The sequence below is a fragment of the Petromyzon marinus genome, chromosome 37, assembly GCF_048934315.1.
Source record: "Petromyzon marinus isolate PM22_M1 ecotype Great Lakes invasive population chromosome 37, UKy_Petmar_22M1.pri1.0, whole genome shotgun sequence".
NCBI classification, from domain to species: domain Eukaryota; kingdom Metazoa; phylum Chordata; class Hyperoartia; order Petromyzontiformes; family Petromyzontidae; genus Petromyzon; species Petromyzon marinus.
In genome coordinates this window covers 17,937,672-17,963,708 of record NC_133703.1, presented here as the reverse complement: position 1 = coordinate 17,963,708, position 26,037 = coordinate 17,937,672, and the positions used below count along the sequence as shown (strand labels likewise).

The window sequence follows — 26,037 nt, the reverse complement described above, 5'->3', positions numbered from 1 at the left end:
GGAAGCAGGGTCGTGCAGGAGGAAGCGGGGTTGTGCAGGAAGAAGCAGGGTTGTGCAGGAGGAAGCAGGGTTGTGCAGTAAGAAGCAGGGTTGTGTAGGAAGAAGCGGGGTGGTGCAGGAGGAAGCGGCGTGGTGCAGGAGGAAGCAGGGTTGTGTAGGAAGAAGCAGGGTTGTTAAGGCTGGAGATGATTTTGATGAGACTATTTTGGGTTGGAATTGGTTTTTGGTGATGAAGACACAGGCGTGGAATATAAAGTCACAGAACTCCATTAGCTTTGGCAAACACATTTGGCAACATTCGCCGTGTCAATGCCTAAATGTGCGAGTATAAATCACAATTGCATTACCGCAGTGTTTTGTAGATTTCACACATTCAGCGTAACATCTCTTGTGTAAGCAAATTTCTGCGGCGGTGTTCACACGACGCCTTCCGATTGGTGGCCCTCGTCCCATGAACACAAACACACTGGAGAGGAGTGCATTAGAGGACAGCCCACGGAAGTGGATATCAAAGAGCCGCCTCTGAGATTGATTCAATTGTCCTGGCTCAAGTACATTTTGTTGTTCAACCCGCCGACAAAATCAAAGAGACCAGGACCTGGGCCACCAAAACAAGGAAAAACCCGATAAGATCCGTAAATACTACCGCCGCAATAAAAAGGAGGAGCAAACGGAAGCCGACGTTTTGGGTAATGGCTCTATCTTCACAGCGCACGGGTCACCAAAGTCTGACCGCCACCTCGGCCCCCCGGCGTTGTCCCCCTCGGACGGCGCGTCCCAGCGAGCGGGCCCCACCTGCGCCTCCACGCTCCACTTGCTGATGGAGGTCTTGCCGTCGTAGCCGGCGCGGAACTGCAGCATGGCCGAGCGCGGCCCGATGTTGGAGATGGCCAGGTTGGTGGGGGCTCCGGGCAGCTCTACGATGGCACACGCGAGCGCGGGTGAGTCATCACACGTGACGAGCTCAACACCACCACAACCACCACCACTCAATCAACACCACCACCCACCCCCACTCAACTAACACCACCACACTACCACCCCCACTCAACTAACACCACCACACTACCACCCACCCCTTCTCAACCAACACCACCACACTACCACCCATCCCCTCTCAACTAACACCACCACACTACCACCCATCCCCTCTCAACCAAAACCACCACACTACCACCCACCCCTCTCAACCAACACCACCACACTACCACCCACCCCTCTCAACCAAAACCACCACACTACCACCCACCCCCACTCAACTAACACCACCACACTACCACCCACCCCCTCTCAACCAACACCACCACACTACCACCCACCCCCACTCAACAATACCACACTACCACCCACTCCTAACCCAATCAATACGAACCATCACAACTCAATTCTCACAGCCAAATGATTATTCCGCAACGTGCTCACTGCGCCTTAGAATAGACACAAAAAACATGGTTTTGCATCGCAAACACAAGACCACACACATTTACTAAGATTGCCCACGGCAAATTCTGTTAGCGAGCGCCTATTAAGGCTGGCATGATGGACCAGGAGGTGGGGGTAGGATTGCCACCTGTTCAGATTAGGTTGGACAGTATGGGAATTGGCGTCTGTGTTTGGTTGGCGGGAATTGATTCGTACCGAGATCTGGCACCAGCAACGTGCTGAACTTTATTGCAGGATACCATAAAGTCTTTATAGACCCGGGCTGACCGACAAAATGTGTCTGGATTTGGACTGTGGATGAGGTGGCAACCATACGGTTGGGGTAATCAGCAAAAATGCTGCTCAAATTTGTCACCTGATTGCTGGCATTGAATGGGGGTGGCTGACGTCTGTTGTGAGCTGCAGCAGGGCTCAGCCCACGTGACTTCGCCCGTTGGGAGCGGGGGGCTAGCGAACCCGACGGGGTGCGTGCAAGGCAGGCCCCAGCGACACGTGACGCCGGGAGGGAACATCGCGCGCCGAGACGGAACGGCGGCGCCGCGTCTCGCCGTACCGGGGGGCACGCCGGACGAGATGGTGGAGGAGGAGACGGGGCCCTGGCCGGCGGCCGTGGCCGCCGACACCTCGATGGTGTAGGTGGTGAGCGCCGTGAGCCCCGTCACCAGCAGCTCCAGCGTGCCGTTGGGCAGCGACCTCGTGACACGCGTGTCCGAGCGGTTGTGCTCCTCCCACGAGATCCGGTAGCCTGTGTGGAGAGGGGCCGCGGAGGGGCGTCGTGGTCGCACGTGGAGCTCCGGTGGCGCGACCGCGAGAGACAGACGGCGTGTTTGCCGCTCCTGGCAAGGCTGCCATATAATGCGTACACGCTTTACATGGCAATGTGACGTTTGGGCTGAGTGCACAAACAACGTAGTGAAAACAGGACAAAAAAAATAAAAAGAGGATTGCAACTCCGATCCCGGACAATTCTTTTCTGCTTTCGTACGGCTGCTGATGTAGATGCAGGGCAAACAACTACAGTTTCACATTGAGGTGGTCACGCTGGATAACCCGCGCCAGGAGTAGCGGAGTGTATCGCTGCGATGTATTTGTGGATCGGGGCATTGCGTCGTCACACGTTGTTATGGTCTCTTCTGGATGACCCACAATCGCTACACTAATGGAGAGTTTTTTTTAAATAATTCTCTAACCCGGAGGGCAAGCCGTGACCGGCGAGCCAAGAGGCCGCTGTCACGTGGGCAGAGACGCCACGAGGGGGCGCTGGGTCACCACGTCGGCTCTCAATTTCTATCGCGTCTGACGTTGCGTAAAAATAATGCGCGAGCGGCCGCTCTCTGATCCACTGCTGGATGAAAGCCTACCACCTCCACACCACGTTGGTCACGGAGGATGTTTGACCATACTTCACCGGGCAGTGCCGGTCGGTGAAGAGGCGGCCGCCATTTTTTGCATTTCACTCGCCGTTCATTTTTTTTTTAACACGGTTCGTCAGGTTTGTGGGGCAGATTTAATTCTACGATTGGAAACTGATTTCTTTAGAACTGCTTGTTGTTGTGTTTAGTTTGTTGTCCTTCCCCCCCCCTCCCCGCACCACCGATTAGCACGGTTGGCTACATACGGAGGCGGAAGAAGTTCAACGTACAGAGACACAACCGGTGGTCTCTCCATCGCGCCGCCACTCCACACCTTCATTCCTCAAAACGGCTTTCAGTTCTCACATTGGGCAGCCCGGGGCCCAGAGTCTCAGGAGGGTATGGCAATTTGTGCGGCACCAGCGGTGCGGTTATTTTAGGGGCGACGAAGGCTGCACGGCGGTGAACGCGTTCGCCGCTCCTAGCGGAGGCTCAACGGTTCGAACCCCAGCGGCCGCCCCGATTAACGCCACACGACGATTCTTTTAATATTGCGCCGTTTGTTCCAACTGCAAAAAGTACCACACGCCGTCTGCTTCACGGTGTACAATCAGGATCCTGTGACGTGGTTTCCAAGCGTAGTAAGGCATTGTGTGCCAGCGTCGTCGTCCGAATTTATTCCAGTAAAAAAATAAATGGTCGCAAAAAATTACCCAATTGGAAATCACGTAGAAATCATCGTCTCCTCCTGTCAAAAAACTATGAGTGCTGAGACTCGGCAAGGCTTTGCTAGGGTAAATGAGCTGTCTCCACCACTCTCGCGATTCGACTGGCCCGAGAGCTGGCGTCGTGGTCATTGAGTTTCAAAAAGAGTTTCTAGCCCTGGGGTAATTATATCTGCTTCCCATGGCTGTCACCGTCACTTCCACTAAATAATAATAACAATGATAGTTCAACTCGTAACACGCTGCCGCACAGCATCCGCTGGGCTCCAGATGAGAGGAGGACGACGACGAGGAGGAGGAATCACAGCCGAGCGAGAAGGGGCAGCAGCAGCAACGCGGCGAACCAGACACCAAGTTCCGCGGCCCTCTATATATGAAGGTGCTATCAAACAATTAATGAGTGGTTATACTTGTGGGAGGAAACTGCAGCACTCGTGAGGAAACCCACGCGTGCGGGGGGGGGGGGGGGTGGGCAACATTATCCAGGTGGAACGGATGGATGTTATTCCACACTTGCTGTACCGCCATTTTTTCCGGCAAGCCAGGGTAGGGAGTTCCACGATATGTGTGCGATGATCCGCCTCGACGGTGTTGGCTTACAGGCCACGTGCACAGCCACCACCCGCAGTGAAGACTCGGTACTGTGATGGTGACTGAGCTGTGAGCACAGGAAGCCTGGGAGTCACATGAGACTGCTCTAACATCTCAACGCAGGCCCAAGCGCACCAGACGGGGCCTTAATGGGCAGGTGTGTGGCTACGGTTGATTTGGCAAGCCAATTTGGCGCCTTGTTGGCGGTGGTGTGCGCACCGTGCCCTGCAGCATGTGACCAAGCAGCTGGCCAGCCGCAACGGCCATCTGCGGTTGTCAAGGGCTGCCGCTAACGGCGGCGGCGGAAGCAACAACGTGGAGAGTAAAGGGTGACGGAACTCGGTGGCGTGGGGATTAAGCGGCTGAGTGATTTGGGTGCAGACGTGCGATGGCAAAACCCAGCGAGAAAAAATCCGCGGACAAAACCAGTTTATGTAATTGTTGTTGTTGCTAAACGCAACTTCCTTTAACAGACCGAAGCGAATATCTGAAGGAATCTGAAAGGTAGCTCTGCGGCACCCAATTCAGTGGACCGTTCCCCGATGCGTTAGGGTTGCACTGCTCTGCGAGAGACGCAAACGGATTCTTTGTTTTGTGCCGTGACGCCGAATGTGCAATGCATATAAAATATTGGGAGATATATTTTAAAAATATACGCATAGATATACGAGTCATCCAATTGACCAAAAGACTTCAAACGCGTGATCAATGCCGTGTGGTCCTCTTGGCTAACGATAAAAAAAAATCGACACCGCGCTTGTGCCGCGGAGGAGGGGACGCGCGGTTCCACGGGCCACGCTTCGCGACTTCTCCAACGTGGGGAGCGCCGACCCCCGTGGCCGCCGCCGCCAACCGCTGGCGCTCCCTGCCGGCCCCCTCCCCCCTCCCCAAACCGGGTGTGGCGGGCGCACGCCGATCGACTGACCGATGAGCACGCCGTTCTTTTCCCGCGGCTCCTGCCAGCTGACGCGCAGCGAGGTGTCCAGGATCTCCGAGAAGCTGAGTCGTCCAACCGGCCCAGGCCCTGTGTGAGAATCGCAGACGGCACGGTCACGGCGACGCCGGCGCGGCGTGGCGCGTACGCGACGCGGCCAGAGGTCCCGGCTTTTGCCGGGATGGTCCACGGTGCTTTCAGAAAAGCCGGGCCGGCGCCTCTGCGCATTTTCAAATACAAAGGAGCGGGGGGGGGCAGGGAGGGACTCACGGTCCTGCAGGGTGCGCACGAGGCGAGCGGCGCTACGCGGCCCATCGCCCGGCGTGGTGAAGCAGAGCACGGCGGCGTGGTACTCGGTGAACTTGCGCAGGCCCGTGAGCACGCCCTCATGCATGGGCGCCTGGTAACTAGGGGCGACCGTCACCACGGTTACCTCCTCCGCCGTGTCCGGAGGCCAGGCCAGCAGCTGCACGACCGGACGTGCACGCAAGCACACGCGCAGCGCTTAGTCAAACTTCCGAGGGCGCAGCATGGCACGGGGCGGGGGTTGGCGCGCGTGCTTGAGACTCGAGTCGACACGCTGGGAGTCGCATGCGGCACGTTCGGCAATCGCGCGCTTAACACGCGGTGTGCCTGGAGAGGCGGTGCTCGGTAGGAAAAAATGAAGGACAGGTGTGGAAAAAAAATACCGATCGATAAAAACGTAATGTGAAAAGTTTTCTGCCGCGTGGAAGTCTCGCCACGGAGGTTTCTGTGCAAGCTTCGGAGATGGGCGAGGGGGCTCCAGGGTCGTGACCTCCTCTCGCCCAGGCGGCCACGATTGCCTCCCTCCCAAAAAGCCCCACTCTCCCCAGCCGCGAGCGCCGCCCACTCTCTCTCCCGCCCGGGCTGCTCGTGCGCGCTGTTCGTTAAGGATATGGAAAGCGATCACCCTGGGGAATCGCAGAGCGAAACGTTTTGATGATGCGATCGTTTACTGTCAACGTTTTGTAAAAAAAAAAAAATCGCGTGACAAAAGAAAGGCCGAATTAGCGGGCGGCGATTCTGTAAAAACGTAACTCGATCGCGAAGTGGCAGATACTGCTCGGTGCATCTTACGGGTGGGGTGGCGGGTTTTTATTGCGCAAGCGGCTGGCGCTTATTGAATAGGATAAAATGTCAACGTATTAATGGCAACATTCGACTCATCAAGGGTAAAAGCTCCTCGGTGAGTTTCCTTAATTTTATTTATTTATTCCCAAAGCAGAGAAATCCAAGTGGCGGTGAGAGCACTGGGTGCGGCGCACAAAGGATGGGATTGTGCGTGCAGATGTGGAGAGACACAGAGAGAGAGATGTGAATCATCAGGGTGCGGGTCAGCGTTTCACACCTTATTCCGTGACGTGCGCACACTGTGGAGGTGAGGCTTAATGCGGCCACGCTGGGGTTAGTAACACAGGCAAAGACAAAGGCTTCCCCGTATAGTCATTAACAGGCTATCGGGGTAAGTGCTGTTAGCGAGCACCTATGAAGGCAGGTAAGGTACACGAGGACGCCTTTGTCTCCCTTGTGGCGATGTTTACGTACTGTACCAGGTACTCATTTGAGGCTACGTCGACCTAGGGGAGGCCTAGAACCAGTTCAGATAATCGTCACTGGGTTCGTAGCGCAGCGCCCTAACCTCTACACTACCGTTCCCCACTCACTCAGCACATACACTTAGACACGCACACACACACACACAAAAACACACCTTCACACTCGACACGCACGGACACAGAAACACACTCTCACGCCTACGATGTGTTTAGACGGCGGGCATGCACACGCACACCGGGTGAGTCGGTGTTACGGTTTCTCAGCGGTGCCAACGGGAGATGCCGTCTGGGGGCCACACGTGGGGTTGGGGGGCTGGTGGTGGTGGTGGTGGGAGGGAGAGGTGTGAGAAGTCGGGAGAGGTTACTGCAAGGGCATGCACACCACTGGCACACGTAGCAGCAGCAGGCAAGGGGGAGAGAAAGCACAGAACAAAGATGGCCACCGTAGGCTTTGCTGCCATGGAAACGTGGTGGGGGCGGCTGCGTTCCCACGCGAGGAGCTGTGGGACAAGGAGGCAACAGGACACCGCACGACACCGCACGCTTTACCTTTACCCACCGCACGCCTTCCCCCAATAATGCACGCCTTACCCACAGCACTCCTTACCCACAGCACGATTTACCCACAGCACGCCTTACCTACTGCACACCTTATCCACCACACGCTTTACCCACCGCACATCAGCGGGTGTAGGCATCCGCTGCACACTGGTGTGTGCAGCAGCAGCGACCCCCATTCACACGACGAGACCCCCAGGGCCGGAGTTCAGCCGGGTTGGTACCGGGTTCGGAGCGGGTTCGGAGCAGGGTGAGTACAAGGTCAGGCGGCAACCACCGCGCTGTGGAAGTCGGGGGAGACCTACTGGCGAGTAGCTCCCCGTGGCTATTGGTTGGGTGACACACGCGAGGCGCGTGTATATCTGCGCGATGCAGGGGAGTCGTGAAATATACCCATGCATATCGTTTGCATATAATTTTTGCATTCAGGGCCTCTACTTCATGGCCAGGATGACTTGTGCCAATGCAGCGCATAAACTAAACGCACGAATGGACGAGTGTACGGTTGAGTGAAGGAATGGATGCGCGAAGGAATAGTTGAAGGGCAGCAATGGATGGATGAATGGATGAATAAATCAACGCGCCAATGAATGCATAATTGGATGCACGGATCAATGAATTAACGCATGAATGAATGAATGGATGAATTAACTGAAAATTGATGCATACATAAATTGATGAATTGCTAAATGGCAAAATGTATTTGTGCCTGAATTAATGGATGGATGCATTAGAATTTTGGGGGTGTCCCAATAACCTGGTCCACGTCAGCAACTTGGAAAATGATTCCATACACGGCACACCGCATCCACCATGCCCTCTCATTGTGGCTGCTGTTGCTGACCCATTAACTGATCGGTGAGAAGTGAAGCCCTGGCGATGCCGCATTTAATTCTGCAGCCACTTGGCACGCACCTCCATTGAGCGCTGTCGTTCTAAAGCAACGGCATGCACAACTCTCGCACTCTCCCTCGCAGTCTGCAGTGACAACACGTGTTCTTTCACGTTGGTCTTTTGAGTTGAAAATGAGCAAAAAGGGGAATTCTAGAGTGGTGCCACTGAGACAACTGAGAATGACAGCGATGGAGCATCTATCGATGGGCACGGCGCCTAATTTGTCGCGACTGGGGAGGAAAGGCGGTTCACAGCGTGTGTCCGCTCATTACTCCCCGAGAGCCGTTTGGAAATCAAGGGCGTACCGCACGGAAGGAGCTCGTCACCACCGCCCACCGATTGCGAGCTCAAGTCCTGTAACGGGCCCCAGGTTTAGTGACCTTTTTTTAGCAGCAAGCCGTCTGCAACTTGAGCACAGCTTGTGCCGACAACTTTTAAAATTATCCATTGGAGGCCGCGTGCATTTCACAACGAAACGATAAGGCGGCAGCAGCAGCAGCAGCAGCGCCAGACAGGAAATAAACACAACTGGTAAAGCAGACGCAACTGAAATCTAAATCTCGGCTGTGACTTTTCAGAACGGATCTAATCCACATTTTGGCTTTTATCGACATAAATGCCACGGCGATAAAGCCGGTTCTTGGTAGACGTGCGGGGAAGCTGGGGAGGCAGGCGCCGCTGCTGTACCTTGTAGCCCTGGTTGATGCCGTTGATGAACTGTGGGTTTGGCGGAAACCAGGTGAACTTGAGGGCCGTGGAACTCAGCGCCACCACCCTCACGTTTTCCGGCGTCACCGTCGGCACTGCGCGCGCCAGAACCGCACGAGGAACATCCCACCGAGAGTGAAACACGGCGAGGCACCACAACCGCCACCACCACCACAACAAATACCACCACTGCCGCCCCCACCGCCACCACCACCATCACCACCGTCGCCACTACCACCACTCCCACCACATCCACCATGACCACTGCCCTCACCACATCCACTACCACCACTGCCCCCACCACCGCCAACACCACCACCGCTCCCACCACATCCACCACAACCACTGACCCCACCACATCCATTACCACTGCTGCCCCCACCACCACCACCACCACTGCCCCCACCACCGCCGCCACTGCTGCCAAAAACGAGAGCTTTTATTAGAACGCTTGTGTCTGCACGTACAATCTCGTGGATGAGACGACATACATTTTATCTTTAATAAGACATCTGCAGTACCTCGTACAATATATAAATTGCCCATGTCACATACCTCTGCGATATGTCTGTAAGAGCCTTTAATACATTTGAAACGATCCGTACATTACATATTTATAGTCAAATACTCTGCATGGCACAGAACTTCCATAGGGAAGCCTGTGAACAGCACCGGCTTTAATAAAAGTTGATGAGAAACAGGGAGAGATTGACAAAGACTCTGGAACAAGAACTGAAAATTTCGATTTAAAGCTTTCGTGATTGCAGGAATTCATATTATTGGTTCTTTCGGTAAAGTCACGTAGAAGGGAAATAATAAAATAATAAAAATTAAACAATTAAATAATAAAAAATAAAACATAATAAAATTCTCACGACGTTTTTGGCCACAACGCAAGCAGCCGTCCTCAGGTGAAGAACAGAGCTGTTGGAAAGACTTTACCGAAAGAACCAAGAACAAGAACTGAAAAGTGAGCTGAGAAGGACGGAGCAGCAGCACCCGCTTGGGTTCGCGAAGTGTCTCCCGGCTCAAACACTCAACTCCACTGACGGCCCTGAGCAAGATGTGGCAACTCCACGTGCATATGGCAAGGGCCGGCCTCTCTCTCCGCAAAGCAACCACTGTAGTCTGCTCACAGAGTGGCTCTTATTTTAACCACCAAAAGGAAATGCTGAAAATCATTAAAATTAGGTTATGGGCATCACAGGCTCATGCACATCCAGGGGTGAGACCCAGGACAAAGGTTGTATGTATGCATGCTGAACTTTTTTCACACCGTACATTGGCAACCGTGCTAAACAAGATCACTTGACATAGTTGCAAGGGGACTATACGGGACGTGAATGAATAAAGTTATACGAATCTAGTCGGAACACACACCCGCACCTGTAGCTACTTGACCATAATCTAGTGCTTTAATATACAGGAGAGAAAATTCCGTTACAATCGGCGAGAACGCGGTGATGGACAGCGCCGGAATCGGGTTGCGTGCGGGCGCGTACCTCCCTGCAGCGTCCACTCGGTGACGGTGGCGCAGTACGGGCCCAACCCGGCCACGTTGAACGCCGCAACCTCCAGCTCGTAGTTGGTCCAGACGATGAGCTCTTCCAGCAGGAAGGTTGTGACCTCTGCCCCCGTAATGTTACTCGTCTGGTAGTCTGCGGGAAGCCCCGCCAAGCGGTAGCTGAGAGTGGGGAGGGATAGAAAAGTAAATAAATATATATAACGATCGCGACATTCAAGACTCAACGGACATCGACCGCGCATCGGCAAACAAGCAGGTAATTGTTTTAGAAGTGGTTTCCTATTCAAATACTTGATTTAAATGTAATTATCTTTCTCCTATTTATTAATCAATTACATTTGAACTTTTAAAAGGACGGTAAATCGTAAGCTAATTATTTATGACAATGCTCTGTCTGAAGCTGCAAAAACATAAAGTTGCATTTACAGCGACGATGGAGAGGAGGAGGAAGAAGAGGTGATGGTGGAGGAGGAGACGCGGCGACGAAATCTGCTCGCGTGCAGGAACCAGGTGGATTATTACGTCAAAGACGGCTCGGGGAGGCCTCCGTCCAGCAGTGGATTGATCATGGCTGATGACGATGATGATTACGATGCACTTCATACACTGCATCGGGCATTTTGGCAATGTGGCTTGACACAGTGTCCGTACACCATCTCATGACGCACAAAGTGAGCTCCTGCAAAAAAAATCTTCATTGGAGGGATTGAAGCCCATCTCCCATTTACATCTCTGCAGAGGCAGTGGTGGAACTTCAACATTCCTATGGCGGGGGGGTGGGTGGGACGACTCTCCATACATATGTCTACCACCGTTGCCTTCCCCACAAAGGGGAACTAATTTATTGACCCCGGAGGGATGATGGACTGAGTCGATCCCCATCCCGAGTCGTGAGCCACCTCGCCGTGCCGCTGCCCATCCTGGACGGATCGAGTAGAGGGGGCTAGGAGCTGGGTTTCCCGACTGGTGACAGACAGGAGATGACGACGATGAAGATGACAACGAACTTCGTTGGTTTTGATAGGACGCTCTTTACTCCATGGCGTCTCGGAAAGCTGGACACGCGACAAGCGACTTACACCTCGTCTCAACTCGTTCGAAAGGGCACCCCCCAGCGGCACATGTCCCTGTGTGGTGCACAGTGAAGCAGCACCTGGCCTACAAGCAGGCATTAGTCTGCCAGTAGGGGGCGATGACTGCTGCTCATGCTGTGTGCAATCCCATTTAATCTTTCGACGATGGACCGTGTGATGCCAGCACACCGTGGCCCACTCGTCTCGAATGAAGCCGGGCGATCTGTAACGTCCGCTGTGAAGCAGACGGCACGCAGTTACTCTTTGGTTCTATTGGGTAAAGTCACGTAGGTAAAAAAAAAATAACAAAAATCACGACGTTTCGGCAACAACACAAGCGGCCTTCATCAGGTGAAGGGACGAGACTGTCTGGAGGACAGCGCTGGAGTGAAAAAAGCCAAGCTCAGATCACGACCTTTAAGCTGTGTGAGAAGAAACAAAGCGCCTTGTGATCGCGGCATCTTTTGAGGAAGGTCAGCGTCTCGATGAGCTGTGACTTCTTGTCCCGTTGTCTGTTAAAAGCTCTAACAGATAGGTGAAAGCCCTCCCCAGCGCTGTCCTCCAGACAGTCTCGTCCCTTCACCTGATGAAGGCCGCTTGTGTTGTGGCCGAAACGTCGTGATTTTTGTTATTTTATTTTTTTACCTACGTGACTTTACCCAATAGAACCAAAGAGTATGGATCCTTGCAGTCACGAAAGCTTTAAATCTAGAATAGGCACGCAGTTATTTTACGGAGAGTACATCCGCGGTATTAACCGGGGCCGCCTTCCGGATTCGAACCGTGCATCTCCCACAACGGGCGGCGGACGCGCCAGCGGGGTCTCGCTCACCGGATGACGTAACCGCGTAGGGCGCCGTTGTGTTGGCTCTCGGGGGGCGGCTGCCACTGGATCATGATGGACTGGTTCGTACGGCCGCTCGCAATCACGTTCTGCGGGGGGGCTCCGGGGGGCTCCTCCGGCAGGGTCAGCCTTGAGGTGGAAGCGGGTAGGGAGAGACGGGGGGGGGCGGGAGAGGGAGCGGGCGAGAGAGGGAGAGAGGGGAGATCAGGCAGAGCAGGAAGGAGGGGAGTGAACGACCCACATCGGTCTCAGCGCTGCCCCATCTAACCCGGCCCCACTTACAGCGCCAAGGCGAGACAACGCGTGCCGCCTGTCAACAGCAATCGGCAGCAGCGAGCAGAGCGGAGACGGGGGTGGGGGGGTGGGGGGCAGCCTCCACGGCGCCCAGGCGTACGGCCCCGCGTCGTTACCGTGTAAACCGCGGCACGTGGTCGTCACGCGCCTTGCACGCTCGCAGTGCGGCGCGTTCATTGCGCTGCAGTGTCCGCGCACAGCTCTCTCTGTCAATCCACTGCTGGATGAGGGCCTTCTCACGCCGCGCGGGACACGGCGGTGGTAGGGATGGCGGGTAGTTATTTGAGCGTGCTTCACCACGCTGGTCAGTGCGGTGTTGGTGAAGGCGGTGGGGGGAGAGAGCATCGATGCGGGAGCATTGAAAGTACGGTACAACAATCAATTTGTCTGCAGTGCCCGCTGCTGCACGGCAACGTGCGTCGTGGAAGTGTGCACGGCAGGGCCCGTGAGTGAGTGCGCGAGGCTGAAGATCAGAGTGCCGCGCGCGACGGAGGACGGGCCTCGCTCCAAACGTCGGGACGACGACGCTCAAGGCGACGACGAGCTCCGGCACGCCAGCGCGTTGCCTCGCGGGCGCGGCCTTCCCAACGCGACAAGGGGACCGTAGTCATCGTAGTCGTCACCGGCGTGACATTGCCCCGCCGGCGCTCGAGGCCTACGGTGGGCGCAGCACCCATCAACTGGGAGGTTGATGGGAGGTGATGGGAGGGAGGGAGGGAGGTTGATGGGAGGGAGGGGTGGTGCCAGGATGATGAGTGGATTCAGCGGGGGGGAAAGTGCGACCGCCGACTTTGTTTGCTGTGGTTGAGTTCTCGCGCCCCTCTACAAATGGGGGCCGTCCACACACCCTGCCTCCCAAAAGGCGCGAAACGCCCCACAAGCCACGCCCAGAGTGACGCGGCCGACGACGAGGCCGTTGACGTCACCAAGCCCCGCCCATCACCTCTTGTTCAGCGGCACGCGTGCTAGCAGAGGCCGTGACCTTCACCCCCACCCCCCCCCAACTATTACCCAGTTAGTAGAGAAATGGAACCGATAACCGGTAGGGCGAGCGATCACTCGGGTCGTCGGAGGGAGCTCTGGGCTCGCGTGAACCGTTATTCACCACGCAGCTCGGTTACGCTCTGAGTCAAGAGGCAGTCACTTACAGACCTCGCCGTGTAGATAAGCACGATAATTAGAATTTACAAAGCCAGCCTTGTAGTCAACAGCATTTGTATTTCCAGCCTCGCTACATCTATTTGTTATTCTATTGTCGGCGATGAACGTGACGGTGTATAATTACACGTTGCTTGTCTTCTTCACCACTTCCACCGCAGCCTCTTCATCTTCAATTTGGCACCGCAGACCAACTTAGGAATGATGATCATTTTCAGCCCCTTCTCAATCCACTGCTGGATGAAGGATTTCCCACGCGGTGTCGGTCGTGGGGAGCCGTGTTTCTTTCCGTACTTCATCACACTGGTCAGTAGAGGCCGGTGAATTACGGATTAGATCGTGACAATGACGGCACGATCTAAATATATACGACCCAATCGCCCACAATCGTCGCATCTCGGAACGCAAGCCGTATTGAGCGTGGACGGCTCTTGGTTGGATGTCCACGGGCTGCAGGCCTAGGTGGTGGGCAGCGCAGCAAACCCAATCATTCTACTGCTCTCCTACGCCACAAAGCCTTAACCACAGCGCGGAGGATGTGACGGTGGAAGAAATTAAACGGCGCCCCTACCTGTCCAATGTCCCCCCCTCTTCTTTATAGCTCGGCAACTGGATCCCCATGGGCCCCCCATGGCTCCCCGGTGGGCCCACCATGAGCCCCCCGTGTGGACCCCGCGTGGCCCCCCGCCCCGCGCGGCCGCACCTGTCGGTCTCCTTGCTGAACTGGCCGCGGCCGACGTCGTTGATGGCGCAGACGCGCACGCGGTACGTCCGCGAGGGCACGAGCCCCGTGAGCGAGAGGCGCGTGGCCTGCGGGTCCACGTTGGAGAGGTGAACCATCCAGGGGGAGTCTGCGTGGGGGGGGAGACACGGGGGGGGGGGGTGGGGGGGGTTAGCCGCCACGCGCGGCACGGTCAATACGCTCAGCCCCCCCCACCGGCCACGGCGGGAGGACTCGGTCTACCGGACCGACCGCGTTGGCTCATCCGCGCACCGGGCACACCTCTCGCTGCGGGTGTGGGCACGGGTGGCGCGCCACCTACTACCGCCGGTCAAACGGGAGGGACCCGTCAAAACAGACTGCCGTGCGTCCGGCACGCCGCATCAAGTTTACCGCTCGCTGCGGCTGTGCCGCCGGATCGATCAGCGGCCCGGGAAGTATTTTCATGCCGGGAGAAACCACGTCCAGTGATCCCTCTCAATTCCTCAGCGGTGATTGTGTTATTTTCACCGTTCTTAAAATGCTAACTGGCCAGCGAAAGGCAGCACTATCCAGAGTTTGCTCGCTTATACGTATGCCGCTGTGGAAATTGGTGGTCTTGAAAGGCGATAGGCCTGTGGGCTAATATTGGATTAACGTGTGGAGAGAGAAGGGAGTTCTGCTAATATTCACATTTAACCGAAATGCTCCACAGCAACGCATAATGAGTTTTCACAGAAGTACAACAGATAACACGTGTCGTGAATTGAGCAGGGTTATTACTGTGGGGGAGGAAGAGACGATGAGAGATTTACAGAGTGCAGCAGTGCAGGTGATGAAGCATCGCTGTGTCCTGCAGTGTGGTGAGTGGGTGGGTGAGTGGGTGAGTGTGTTGTTGTGGTCTGAAGTGCGGTGAGTAGGTGGGTGAGTGTGTCGTTGTGGCCTGCAGTGTGGTGAGTGGGTGGGTGAGTGGGTGAATGTGTCGTTGTGGTCTGAAGTGCGGTGAGTAGGTGGGTGAGTGTGTCGTTGTGGCCTGCAGTGTGGTGAGTGGGTGGGTGAGTGAGTGTGTCGTTGTGGCCTGCAGTGTGGTGAGTGGGTGGGTGAGTGGGTGTGTTGTTGTGGTCTTAAGTGCGGTGAGTAGGTGGGTGAGTCGGTGGGTGTGTTGTTGTGGTCTGAAATGCGGTGAGTGGGTGAGTATGTCATTGTAGCCTGCAGTGTGGTGAGTGGTCGGTGGGTGAGTGGCACGGCGCCGCACGCACTGTTCTCCGAGATCTCCACCACGTAGCGGATGAGAGGGCTGTTTCCGTCGAACGGGCGAACCCAGGACAGCTCGAGCGCGCGGCTCCGCTCCTCGCTCTGCCGCGCGCGAAGGTTCTGCGGAGGGTGCGGTAGCTCCCTGCAGGGCAACGCACCAGGCCGGCGTGAGTCCATCATCACCGTTATCATCATCATGACCATCAGCAGCAGCCATGATCAATACGCTGCTGGATGAAGGCGTCCCAAAGCCACCACCAGCAGCACCATCAGCACCACCAGAGCCAACACCACCATCACGACCACCATGAATAATAATAATAATAATATCACCACCAGAATCACCACCGTCACCAGCAGCACCGCCACCACCAGCGAAATCAGTACAACCACCAGCACCGCCGCCGCCATCATCACGGGGTGAGTGATCAGCTGCCAGCGAGCGGGTGTCGGGCGCCAGCGTGGCGTCGCGACGCACCTCACTTCCAGCCGAGCGCTGCGCGAGTCGTTCCCTCCGAGCGACGTCACGCGGCAGGCGTAGGTGCCGATGTCCCCCGACCACGTCTGGGTGATGACGAGCGAGCCGTCGGGGCTCTGCGAGACCCTACCGACGGAGCCCACGCTCATGGGCGCCCCATCCTTCTCCCACACGTGCCTGAAAGATAATAACAGGTTCGAACAAATCGCACAACGTTCCGATGTGCGTTTTGACTCTGGAAGTTATTTGAACGGTGGCGTGTACGCCGACGTGTAGCCGTCAAGGTAAAATGCGTTGGCATATTTGTAAATACGGTCATCCTTTTAGCACTGTTTGTTTCCGTCCGCAAGTTTTGGCAGGTGATCCTTTAATCTATTTGGCCAGTTTTCAATATTGAGCAACACGCGTCTATAAAAGGGTTTTGTTCATACAGGATCATCATCTTTACGAGCGTTATCGTGAAACCGGCCCCGTTCCAGCACGTAGCTGCGCTGACCTTATCTCGACGGTGGGGTCGTGGGTGACGCTGCAGGTCAGCTCGGCGGTTGTGCCCTTGATGACGCTGCGATCCTGCGGGGGCACCGTGATCTGGGTGCGCGCTGGGTGGCGGCAACGTCAGGCGGAACATGGCAGAAAGGGAAACAATCAGTTGAAACATTTTTGTTCTCTTTTCTTTTTGGCTAAAAAAACCCGAAAGCGTGATGTTGCTTGAGAGATTTAGCCAAACACTCTCCGGGTTCTCCGGTCTCCGCGAATTCCAACTCTCATTGTTGGAATTCGCGGCCAAACGTCCCAGTTTAGCGGCACCCTCCCCAAAAGAGGCTTCTAAGACTCGGCGAACGCTCGCCGAGTAAACGAGGAACGATCTGACACTGCCGCGTGCCGTACGGATCTCCCAAGCGTTTTCGTAGTCGCACCACGCGGGAGCCTTCTTCCAGTTGGGTTCCCGAAGAAGCTCCTGGCGCTGCGGAGCGAAAAACGGCGGGCGCTCGCGCGCGTAGCACAACCCCGAGACACATTGTAGAGCCGTAATGAATAAAGTATTATTATTATTGAACAAAATCTCGTGTTGTCTCATTTGATATATTATTTTATTTTTCTTCTCCATTTATTGACGCATTATATTGATCCAGTTTTTAAGGAGCCAACGCAAAAATGTGCCCACAACGATGGCATTATTGTACTTGTATAACCTTCAGGCTATAATAATAATAAGGGCCGCTATTGTACGTGGGGCGGCCGACTGATGGAAAATTTTCCGTCTCTCGTACACGAGCGCAGGGGCAAACGAATTTGCTGCGCCAAGACGAACGGCACGTCTCAGCAAGTTTGCCAGACGTATTGCGCCGCGCTGCGTTGCGCCCGCCGCATGCGCACGACGGCGAGCCGCTCCTGAATAAACAACGTCGCGCCGCCGTACTGCGCCGTGGGAAGGCGTTTGTGTTAAGCGTCGCGCGGGCGCTCTCCTCCCGCGCGCTCTGTCGTGACTGTCAGCTCGCGTTAGGTGCTATCTCGCCGAGCGTCTCGTGCTCTCGGCCCGCGCGTCGCCGTTTTGTGTAATTTACGGCGGCGTTTTGTCACGCGTCGCGGCGCGCGCCGTCAAGACGGCGCAGCATTAATTGTGGAGTGCGACACGTCCCGGACCCGCTGGCAATCCACTGCTGGGTCGTGGGTGTTGTTTGACCATACTTCACCCATGCCGGTCGATGCGGATTATAGCGGGGGGAGCACAGAAGTACGGTACAACACTGGATTCTGCCGTACAGTCCTCCACTGCCCACCATGTAGAGCGCGTATTTTGGGCGACGTTCACACAAAAGGGTTCGCGCGACGGATTAACAATTACAACACGTGACAGGGTTATTACTCGAGGATTACTCTCACCCCGGCGGTGACTTCTTTGTTTGCCCAGGGCGCCGATTACGTTCAGGCTGAGGCCACTGCCATGCCAGGATATGTGTACGAAACGGGACGGTGTCACTGCCTCCTGTTGTTATGCAGGGTGAAGTATGGCATGCTGAGCCGGGACGATTGCAATAGACCACTCCGTTCGGTGGTCGACTCCTCAAGTCCTTGTTACGGATGGCAGTCACCCAGACAGCCTGCCTCCTCAACGCTGGAAATCCCCTGTGAGCCACGCCCAGTGGGACTCGCCTGATGGTACCGTGCCCTGCTCCTAACCTCCCGTCCAGCGGTACAGGTCAATACACAGGCGAGACGCCTTCGAACTATTTTCGCGTTATCCAATTGGTCAAGTAATGGCACGGATGTTCAGTGGACCAACCGGTCACTCAGATAACTGGACAGCCCAGCGCTAGCGTGATGTACCCCACTACCACCGTATCACGGCAACCGCAACCAACGTGCATTACCGTGGGCACCGAGCAACCGGTGTTGTCAACTCGGTGGTTTCGTCGCGAAATTTCGCGACGTTTTGGCTTTCTGAAGCGACAACATTTTGGCAAAGCGACAAACCCAGTGACTTCAACTGATTTGGGAGCGGTTCCCGTTGTACGTTTAGGTTCTTGAATCAGTTCACTCCGTGTCAGAGAGTGATACCTTGCTGCTCAAATGAGCATCGTTGCGGTGCTCAAATAATCTGTCCAGCCCCTGAACCAGTGGTGAAAATCCCACGTTCCTGTGGCGGGGGCGAGTCTATCTATAAGAAAAACCACAGTGGACTTCCCCATAAAGTGGTGCTCGTTCTATCAACCCCGGAGGGATGATGGGCTGAGTCAACCACAACCGGGATTTGAACTCGCAACCTTCCGCTTGCGAGCAGCTCGCTCTACCGCTGAGCCACCGTCATACCCGGTGCGCGGTCTAGCGCCGCAGTTCCAGGGACGTACAAGCAATACCCTTCTGGTTGAGCTTGCGCACACCGCTCGGTAAATTATCCAGCGGTGACGTCTGACGACTCGACACGTTCTGGCTAGCGACACCTCGTGACCGTGAGGCTCGTTTGGCGGCCTCTTAGCCCATCGAAGGAATTTTTTGTGAGCGGGCGCCAGCGTGGGCCCCAGCGTGCACAACGCACCGAGCACCAGCAGGCTGCCCTCCTGCGAGTCGGCGCCGCGCGAGTTGGTCGCCACGCAGCTGTAGCTGCCGGCGTCCCCGAGCCGCGCCGGGCTCACCAGGAGCCCGCCTGACTCGAGCAGCGTGAAGCGCGCCGTCTGCACCGAGCCGCTCGCCAGCACCACCCCGCCGTCTGCACCAGCGCGGTGGGGGGGGGGGGGGGCACGGTGGGGGCGCGCGTGAGAGAGAGGAGAGGGAAGAGAGAGAACAGAGTGAGAGAGACGGGACAGCGACGTCGCCCAGGCCATGAGCACAAGTGTAACGGTAAAAGCACAGCCTTTACCGTTTAATAATCACACGTGCAAAACCCACGACGAGGTGCTCGGGGGCTGCTATGATTACGTCGATGGCCGCCGTGTTGCAGCCTTGACTGGGAAGTGGAACCGCACTGCAGACGTCGTTCCTTGCTTTTCTACTCGTACCATTATTGTTATTGGCCTGGGTCGTGACCCCAATCCAATGACAACGGCAAAACCGCTGCGGGTCGTGGCCCACAGTTTCAGGAATACTGCATTAAAGGAATATGAACTTCACAAACGGGACCATTTAATTAATTACTCCGGCAAAACCAAGGAAGCTCGACAATGATTATTTTTCCGTCGAGTGAGAGATGAAAAATTGCCCCCCCCCCCCATCCTTGTCGGCAACAAAAGCCGAAAGGAATGAAGCAAAATATGAACTTTGATTGGCCGCGTTTAAAAATGCGTTGCGATTAAAAGCTAACGTGAAATCGAACACTGACAAATCGTGTTTACATTCTGAGCCTGCCGGGCCGTCGTTCATGAGCGCCTGAAGTTGCGTTGCACGTTCCGTGCGCCGGCGGCCTGGGCCCCATGGCTCGCGGTGCACCTCTGCGCCTTCCTCTCTTACAAGATTGTCGAAAAAAAAACCGAGTGGAATTTACGGGAGCATGTTAGTGGATTTAAACGAGCTCAAAGGGGAGGCGGGGAGGGGGGGGTGGTGCCAGTTATTTCTCACGGCTACGCGGCGGACCCATTTGTTAAGAGGAGACTGATTCATCAATCACTGACACGGGTTTGATTTTTGTGCGCCGTCCCTCACCGTGCCGAATGCCTCTGAGCGCAAACAAAGCGTCAAACGGATCTGACAGGCGCCTTATTATTAAACACTCGAAAAAGAAATCATCAAAGTGCCCACTTGCCAACGTGTGACTTGAGCCCGCAGCAAATGGATGGCACAAGAGAATGAAAAAACATTTGACGGTCAACAAGGCAAAGAGGCGCTGAGCGTTCTCCATTCTAGCATTGTGCAGGACGGAGGAACGGGGAGGCACCGGGACAGACGCTGGAGGTCAGCGGTGAACTGAAGCCACGTGGTGGGTTACGACGTACGGGAGGGCATTGAGTGTCGACCGTATGACGGCCGCGTGATCTGGCGGGATGGAAGAGATGGTCCAGGAGTGGTGGCATCATTGACACTGGTTATGGTGACCCCTCGACCTTGAGTTTCAGAGTTTACCCTCAATTGACACCCTTTTTCCACTGGCACACTCGAGCCAAGCCGGCATCATGCGCCCACTGGTTATTTGTCGTGCCGAGCCGGAACCAAACCGTGACGCACTGGCCTCGCGACACATCTGAATCCGGTTTGGGGCCAAGCAGGGCCCAGGGGCGGGGCTAACGACTCGTCAATTGCGTTCGACGCCGGTGAGGGGCACAGGGTCACCGCGTCGCCCTTTCCACGGCGCGGCTCTGCTTCCCGCAGTGGAAAAATAACAACGAACGCGTGGGAGCCGCTCTCTACACGGGACGCGCGGGCCGCTGTGGGTCCCCCCCACCCCCCCCCCCCTCCCACCTTTCTGCCAGGTGATGGACGGGCGCGGAGCTCCCAGCGCTTCGCACGGCAGGACGATCGCGTGGCCCTCGATGACCAGCGTGTCGGTCGGCCCTCGCGTGATGTTGGCGGCGATGCCTGTGGGCAACGGTCGCGACGGGCAAGGTGAAAGATGACGATGGGGAAGAGCGGTAATGGGTGGGGGGGGGGTTAACTGGAAAGAGTTGGGTCGTGTGGGGAGTGGCGGTCAGGAAAGGCCTAGGGCCCTCTGGCTGCCGACTGAAAGCGTAGCGGTCATTTGAAGTTGGAATGAAAATGGCGCTTTTCAAACTTAAGTGTTCATGCCCCGTCTCATCCCCACCAGGGTCAAGATGTTCGTGTTTACCGGACAACGCACGCAAATCTCATTTATAGTCGGAGCACAGTGAGGTGGGTTTACAGCGCGCCATATATGGTACACATATATAACATGCGGGCATCTGTTGTTGCTAAAGCAGACGCACAAATTGATATCCGAGCAGCGCCACATGATTGAAGGATATTTGTGAACATGAAACGACAAGACTCTGGGGTGTGGGGGGGATAATGAGTGCAATTTGTCAAGCACGCCATGGGCATAAGCTATCGAGCGCACACCGGGCATTAAGGCCCTCAGTAGGGGGCGATTATTGCTGCATTTTGACTGGCGCCAGCACACAATGGCCAAATCGCTCAGAACGTCAGGGGGATCTCTAACGGCCACTCCGAAGCATGTGGCATTTCATGCTGAATGCAGCCCCGTGGTATTAACCAGGGCGGCCTGCAGCGAACACACTACGGCTGGGCCGTGTTCATGCCCCAAGGGTGCGAGTGCATGCGTGTGTGTGTGTCGATGTACACGTGTGCGGTAGTGCAGCGGTTAGAACGCCGCCCTGAAAACCCAGGTTCAATTCCCACTCACGGTCAAGAACCGGTGACGATTATCTGAATCTGGCCCTGGGCCTCCCCTAGGTCGACTAAGCCTCAAATGAGTACCTGGTGCGGCGTGTAAACATCGCCACTCGGGAGACAAAGGCGGCCGAGCGTGGTGCTGGCCACCCACCTCCCTCGTGTGCCGTGCCGGCCTTCATAGGTGCTCGCTAACAGCACTTGCCCCAACAGTGTGCTAAGGCTACACCGGTTGATCTTTGTCTTGTGCAGGACCACCCGGCGTCCGTCGCAAATACTCACTGGTGACCGAGAGGTGCGTGTACGTCTGCACCTCCCCGGCCTGGTTGGACACCACGCACTGGTAGATGCCCGTGTCGTCGGGCTCCAGGCGGCCTATCTGCAGGCTCCCGCTGGGCAGTACGACGAAGCGTCTGGCCGAGAGGTCGCCCACGCGCACCGCGTCCTTGTACCACTGCAGTGATGGTCGCGGCGAGCCTGTAGGGAACGCACGGAGACCACCGCTTGAAAAGGCATTGTGGCCGAACACAGTTTGGTGGTGGTGGACGAGGCCAAAGAGTTGGTCCGGTAGAGACCGAGTCTTCAACAGGGGTGCTCGATAATGACCATGGTTGTAGCAATATCAGAGTGACGAGGAGCGACGACTGACCCACCGGACGAGCGAGCGACCGGAGCGAATCGGTGAGTTCTGGATCGTCCATCACGCCGACCGATTTGCGTAGAATCTCTACTGAGTGCAGCGGTGCCGTCGGGACAGGGGTGCGGCACCCCAGGATACAACAGCAGCAGGATTCCAACTCGGGAAAAAATTAGTGCGCGGAGGGATGCGTACGGACACCCCGTCTCCCCGCACCCCGGGAGGTCGCCGCGTGACTCCCGAGCAGCGGCTGCGGGACCGGGCAGGAGGTAGGGGGCATTGGCAAGGTGCAGAGGGATCGGCGGGCGAGGCCACAGTGGCATCTTGATCTTGATCCACAGGCCGCCCCCCCGGTCACGCCACCTAATCCCGCCGCCCCCCCTCAAAGCCCCCAGCTGACCCTCCCCCCGCCCCTGCAATATCCACCGTGTAAAATATGATGAAAATATTTCATCAGTTTATGCCGGTTTATTAAAGCGTACATGATGAATTACCCCACTATCCACGGGCGAAGCCTCGGTGTGCTTACGAAATTTATGGTAACTAAATGACACGTCCGGAGGCCGCCGCTCTGCCGCCCGTGAAATTATATTAGCCTTGTTCGGCTATTAGGGACGCGCGTGGGCACGCACGTGGGCACGCACGCGCACACGCGCCAGCCGCCGTGCATGCACCGCACGGAGCACGACGCCGACGGAGCCCCTGACGTGGCGCCTTCTCATGGCAACAACGCCCCACCCCCCCCCCCCCGCCCCTCCCGATCCGTAAGCTCCTATCCGTGAAGAATTATTATTATCATTGGCAATATTACTTTAATAATAAAAAAAAATCACCCCCACTGCCACATTTTGCATGGAGGGAAATGATTTAGAGGGAAATCACGGGCGTCTGGCAGATTATTTTTGTTCCACGCGCCGAGAACGCTATGTTCGGTGGGGGGGGGGGGGGTGGCAGGAGTACTGGTATAAGCAAAGATGATAGCCGGGGGAGGAAATGACGAAAAACCAATTGGGACTACCAAACCGCTCACAAAAATGCAAAGTGGTCCGCGAGGCCCGAGATGTTCCATTTGGGTACGCGAGGGCCGCAATTAATTCACCGTCATTTCAGTCATTTCAAAATAAATGTATAGGCCTCACGACACTTCCCACGAACTCCGTCGGCATTGCAGCTTGTAAGCAAAAGAAGGCCATTTGTTTTACGTATTAACGTCACAGGCAGAGGAGGGGCTGAGCCGGTTGCTGCCCAACGCCAACAGAGGTGCCCGCTCCCCGCGACGGCGGACCGCCACGCCTCCCGCGTCAAAATAAACCAAGTGGGTTATAAAAAGCAGGGGATAGAAAGGTGGGGAACGGACCCCGTTGCCCCAAACCTGCCTGGGGTCCCACCGAAAGGGGGTCAGGGTAGTTGTTTTTAAGAAAGGAGGAGGGGATGACGAGGGGAGGGTGGGCGTCGCGATTGTTAACGCTGCAAGCGTGGATCCATCAGTTCCGCCGTCCGTCCGTAACAGGGGGTGAGGCACGATAACTGTCGTAAAGTTGATCCGATACGAACGTAACTTTCGTGTATAAATGTGCTCCTGTGTGAGACTCAGCAAAGTTTGCAGACAAAAAAACAGCAATAATTTTTTTTTTCATATATGCAAATGCGTTTTGCCCTGACAGCTGCCGGTCGGCTTGCATAGTGCCAATAAATACTTCTAATACTTCCACCTACAAACACAGTTTAGAGAGCGTTTGGATAACTGCACGTGATTTATTCGCCGCTCGATCAAATAATGATTTTGAGAAATCTGCCGCGGGTATTGATCTCCTTCAAGCTGGACCTTAGCAGAGAGATTCCTCCGCTAACTGTGCCTCGTTAAATTGTTAACGTGACCGCTTAACCGCGCGCGAGCCAAGCGTTTAGCGAGAGAGCGTGCGGGAGGGCGTGGGAGCACAGCTCGCGAACCGCACGCACACTCGGCGTGCCAATGACGCCACCTCACAGCGACCCTCCTCTAAGCGACAACGCAGGCTCACACCAACCCTCGCGCCTTGTCTAAACGATGCAAAATAGAGGAAAGGGCGTGCATGCTGAAAATAAATGCACAATCGTGATAAAAATAATGATACGAGTCACAAATGGTGATTTATCGACAGCAATAGGGAACCGTGGTGACCAGAAGCTCAGTCCTCCCAGCATGCCTTGCGTGTCACAACAAACAACGCTTTGTTTCAGACCACAAACCCGACATGGTCAGCACTGTGGCCATGTTATTCAAGGAGGGTTGTTACACAACAAGCTTGTGAGAGGTGGCAATTATTTGGGGAAGGCTTTCACCCAGCAGTGAATAGACCATGGCTGCTGCCGTAAATATTATTGAACTATTTTAGGCAACAGCAGGACAATGAGACGACCATGTGGTGTAGCAGTTTCACCCTTGCTAGCAATCATCAATTGCTATCCGCCCTTGCCTGCTACCACTCTGCCTTGTGTCTCAGGAGCTTACGTTGACAAGCCCTCCGCGATCACTATGGGGACACAACGGCATATTCTTACGTCTAGAAAACACCGCTTTCGCCCACACACACGTGGTGTTGGGACAGGGGAAGGAGGGGTGGAGGAGAGAGGAGGAGGCTCTAGCAGAGAGGGGATTACGACGCACAGCGGCCTCCATGCGCGCCATCAACAGCGGCCGTGCGCGCTGGCGCTTAACGAGCTCAACCCCGCTCACCAGCAGATAACGAGCGGCGACCTATCCCAGCGAGAGGTCAAACGCGCCGATCGGCACGGGCGGGCGGGACAGGCCGCGGTGGCGCCGGGCGAGAGCAAAACCAAGCCGGGAGTGCGGGGCTCAAAAGAGGATCAAGGGAGCTCGGTTTGGTGATCAAAAAAAAAGGAGAGGGAGGGGTCAAAATAAGTCTCAGCTCAGATTCGAACCTCAGCAAACGCTGACTACCGCAAAACGCCAATGAATCTCTCCCGTCTGCCACCGTCTTCCCATCGCGCAGCAGCTCTCCTTGCCTGCGAATCTCTTCTCTTCCCACAGGTCTATATGTCTCGTCTGTATCCCATATGTCGTCTCAATAGGACTGTATCGATTGAAAGAGGGGAGGGATGGGTGACGGGGGGCGGCCCAAAATAATATCTGCTTCGGGTTCCCAAAGGGCTGGCAGCATAGGTTTAACTTCACGTCACTCCGCCCTCTTAATTTCACTATGACACCAAGACGCAGAGCTTGCTTGCACCTACACCTAACTTGTTTAGTTCGTGTCACTTGTTAAGAGTCAAACACAGAGCTTAACTTGCACCTGCACCCCTTGCTCTCACATTCTATCTGCACTGCGTTTTTTTTTTTTGGCGCGTGCGTTTCATTTACGACCACTGAACGCCTCGTTTGTGAGTCGTGCAGTGTTCCTGAAGGACCCTGCTTGAACTCGTCGTCTGCTGTGTCGATGTTTTTCGTCTTCGCTGTTGCTGCTGCTGTGCTCATGCAGCACCACCCTGATCTCCC

The 26,037-nt window shown here is 55.7% G+C and overlaps 1 protein-coding gene across 4 annotated transcripts in view; it reads right to left on the bottom strand.

The window, feature by feature from the left end:
• The window catches only part of SDK2 (sidekick cell adhesion molecule 2), a 305,833-nt gene that overhangs the window by 18,572 nt on the left and 261,224 nt on the right, over positions 1 to 26,037 (bottom strand). For 2 of the 4 annotated variants that reach the window (XM_032966896.2, XM_076072379.1), the window contains 15 exons: positions 22,187 to 22,381; positions 20,999 to 21,115; positions 19,146 to 19,316; positions 16,605 to 16,707; positions 16,109 to 16,285; positions 15,636 to 15,772; positions 14,380 to 14,527; positions 12,213 to 12,353; positions 10,285 to 10,466; positions 8,762 to 8,877; positions 7,066 to 7,122; positions 5,316 to 5,511; positions 5,037 to 5,135; positions 1,997 to 2,188; positions 796 to 917 (listed from right to left, as the gene is read on the bottom strand). In XM_032966896.2, the coding sequence (XP_032822787.2) occupies positions 796 to 917; positions 1,997 to 2,188; positions 5,037 to 5,135; positions 5,316 to 5,511; positions 7,066 to 7,122; positions 8,762 to 8,877; positions 10,285 to 10,466; positions 12,213 to 12,353; positions 14,380 to 14,527; positions 15,636 to 15,772; positions 16,109 to 16,285; positions 16,605 to 16,707; positions 19,146 to 19,316; positions 20,999 to 21,115; positions 22,187 to 22,381 (2,153 nt within the window). The remainder of the gene's footprint in view (positions 1 to 795; positions 918 to 1,996; positions 2,189 to 5,036; positions 5,136 to 5,315; positions 5,512 to 7,065; positions 7,123 to 8,761; positions 8,878 to 10,284; positions 10,467 to 12,212; positions 12,354 to 14,379; positions 14,528 to 15,635; positions 15,773 to 16,108; positions 16,286 to 16,604; positions 16,708 to 19,145; positions 19,317 to 20,998; positions 21,116 to 22,186; positions 22,382 to 26,037) is intronic. The other 2 variants (XM_032966897.2, XM_032966898.2) reach the window with 1 other exon arrangement.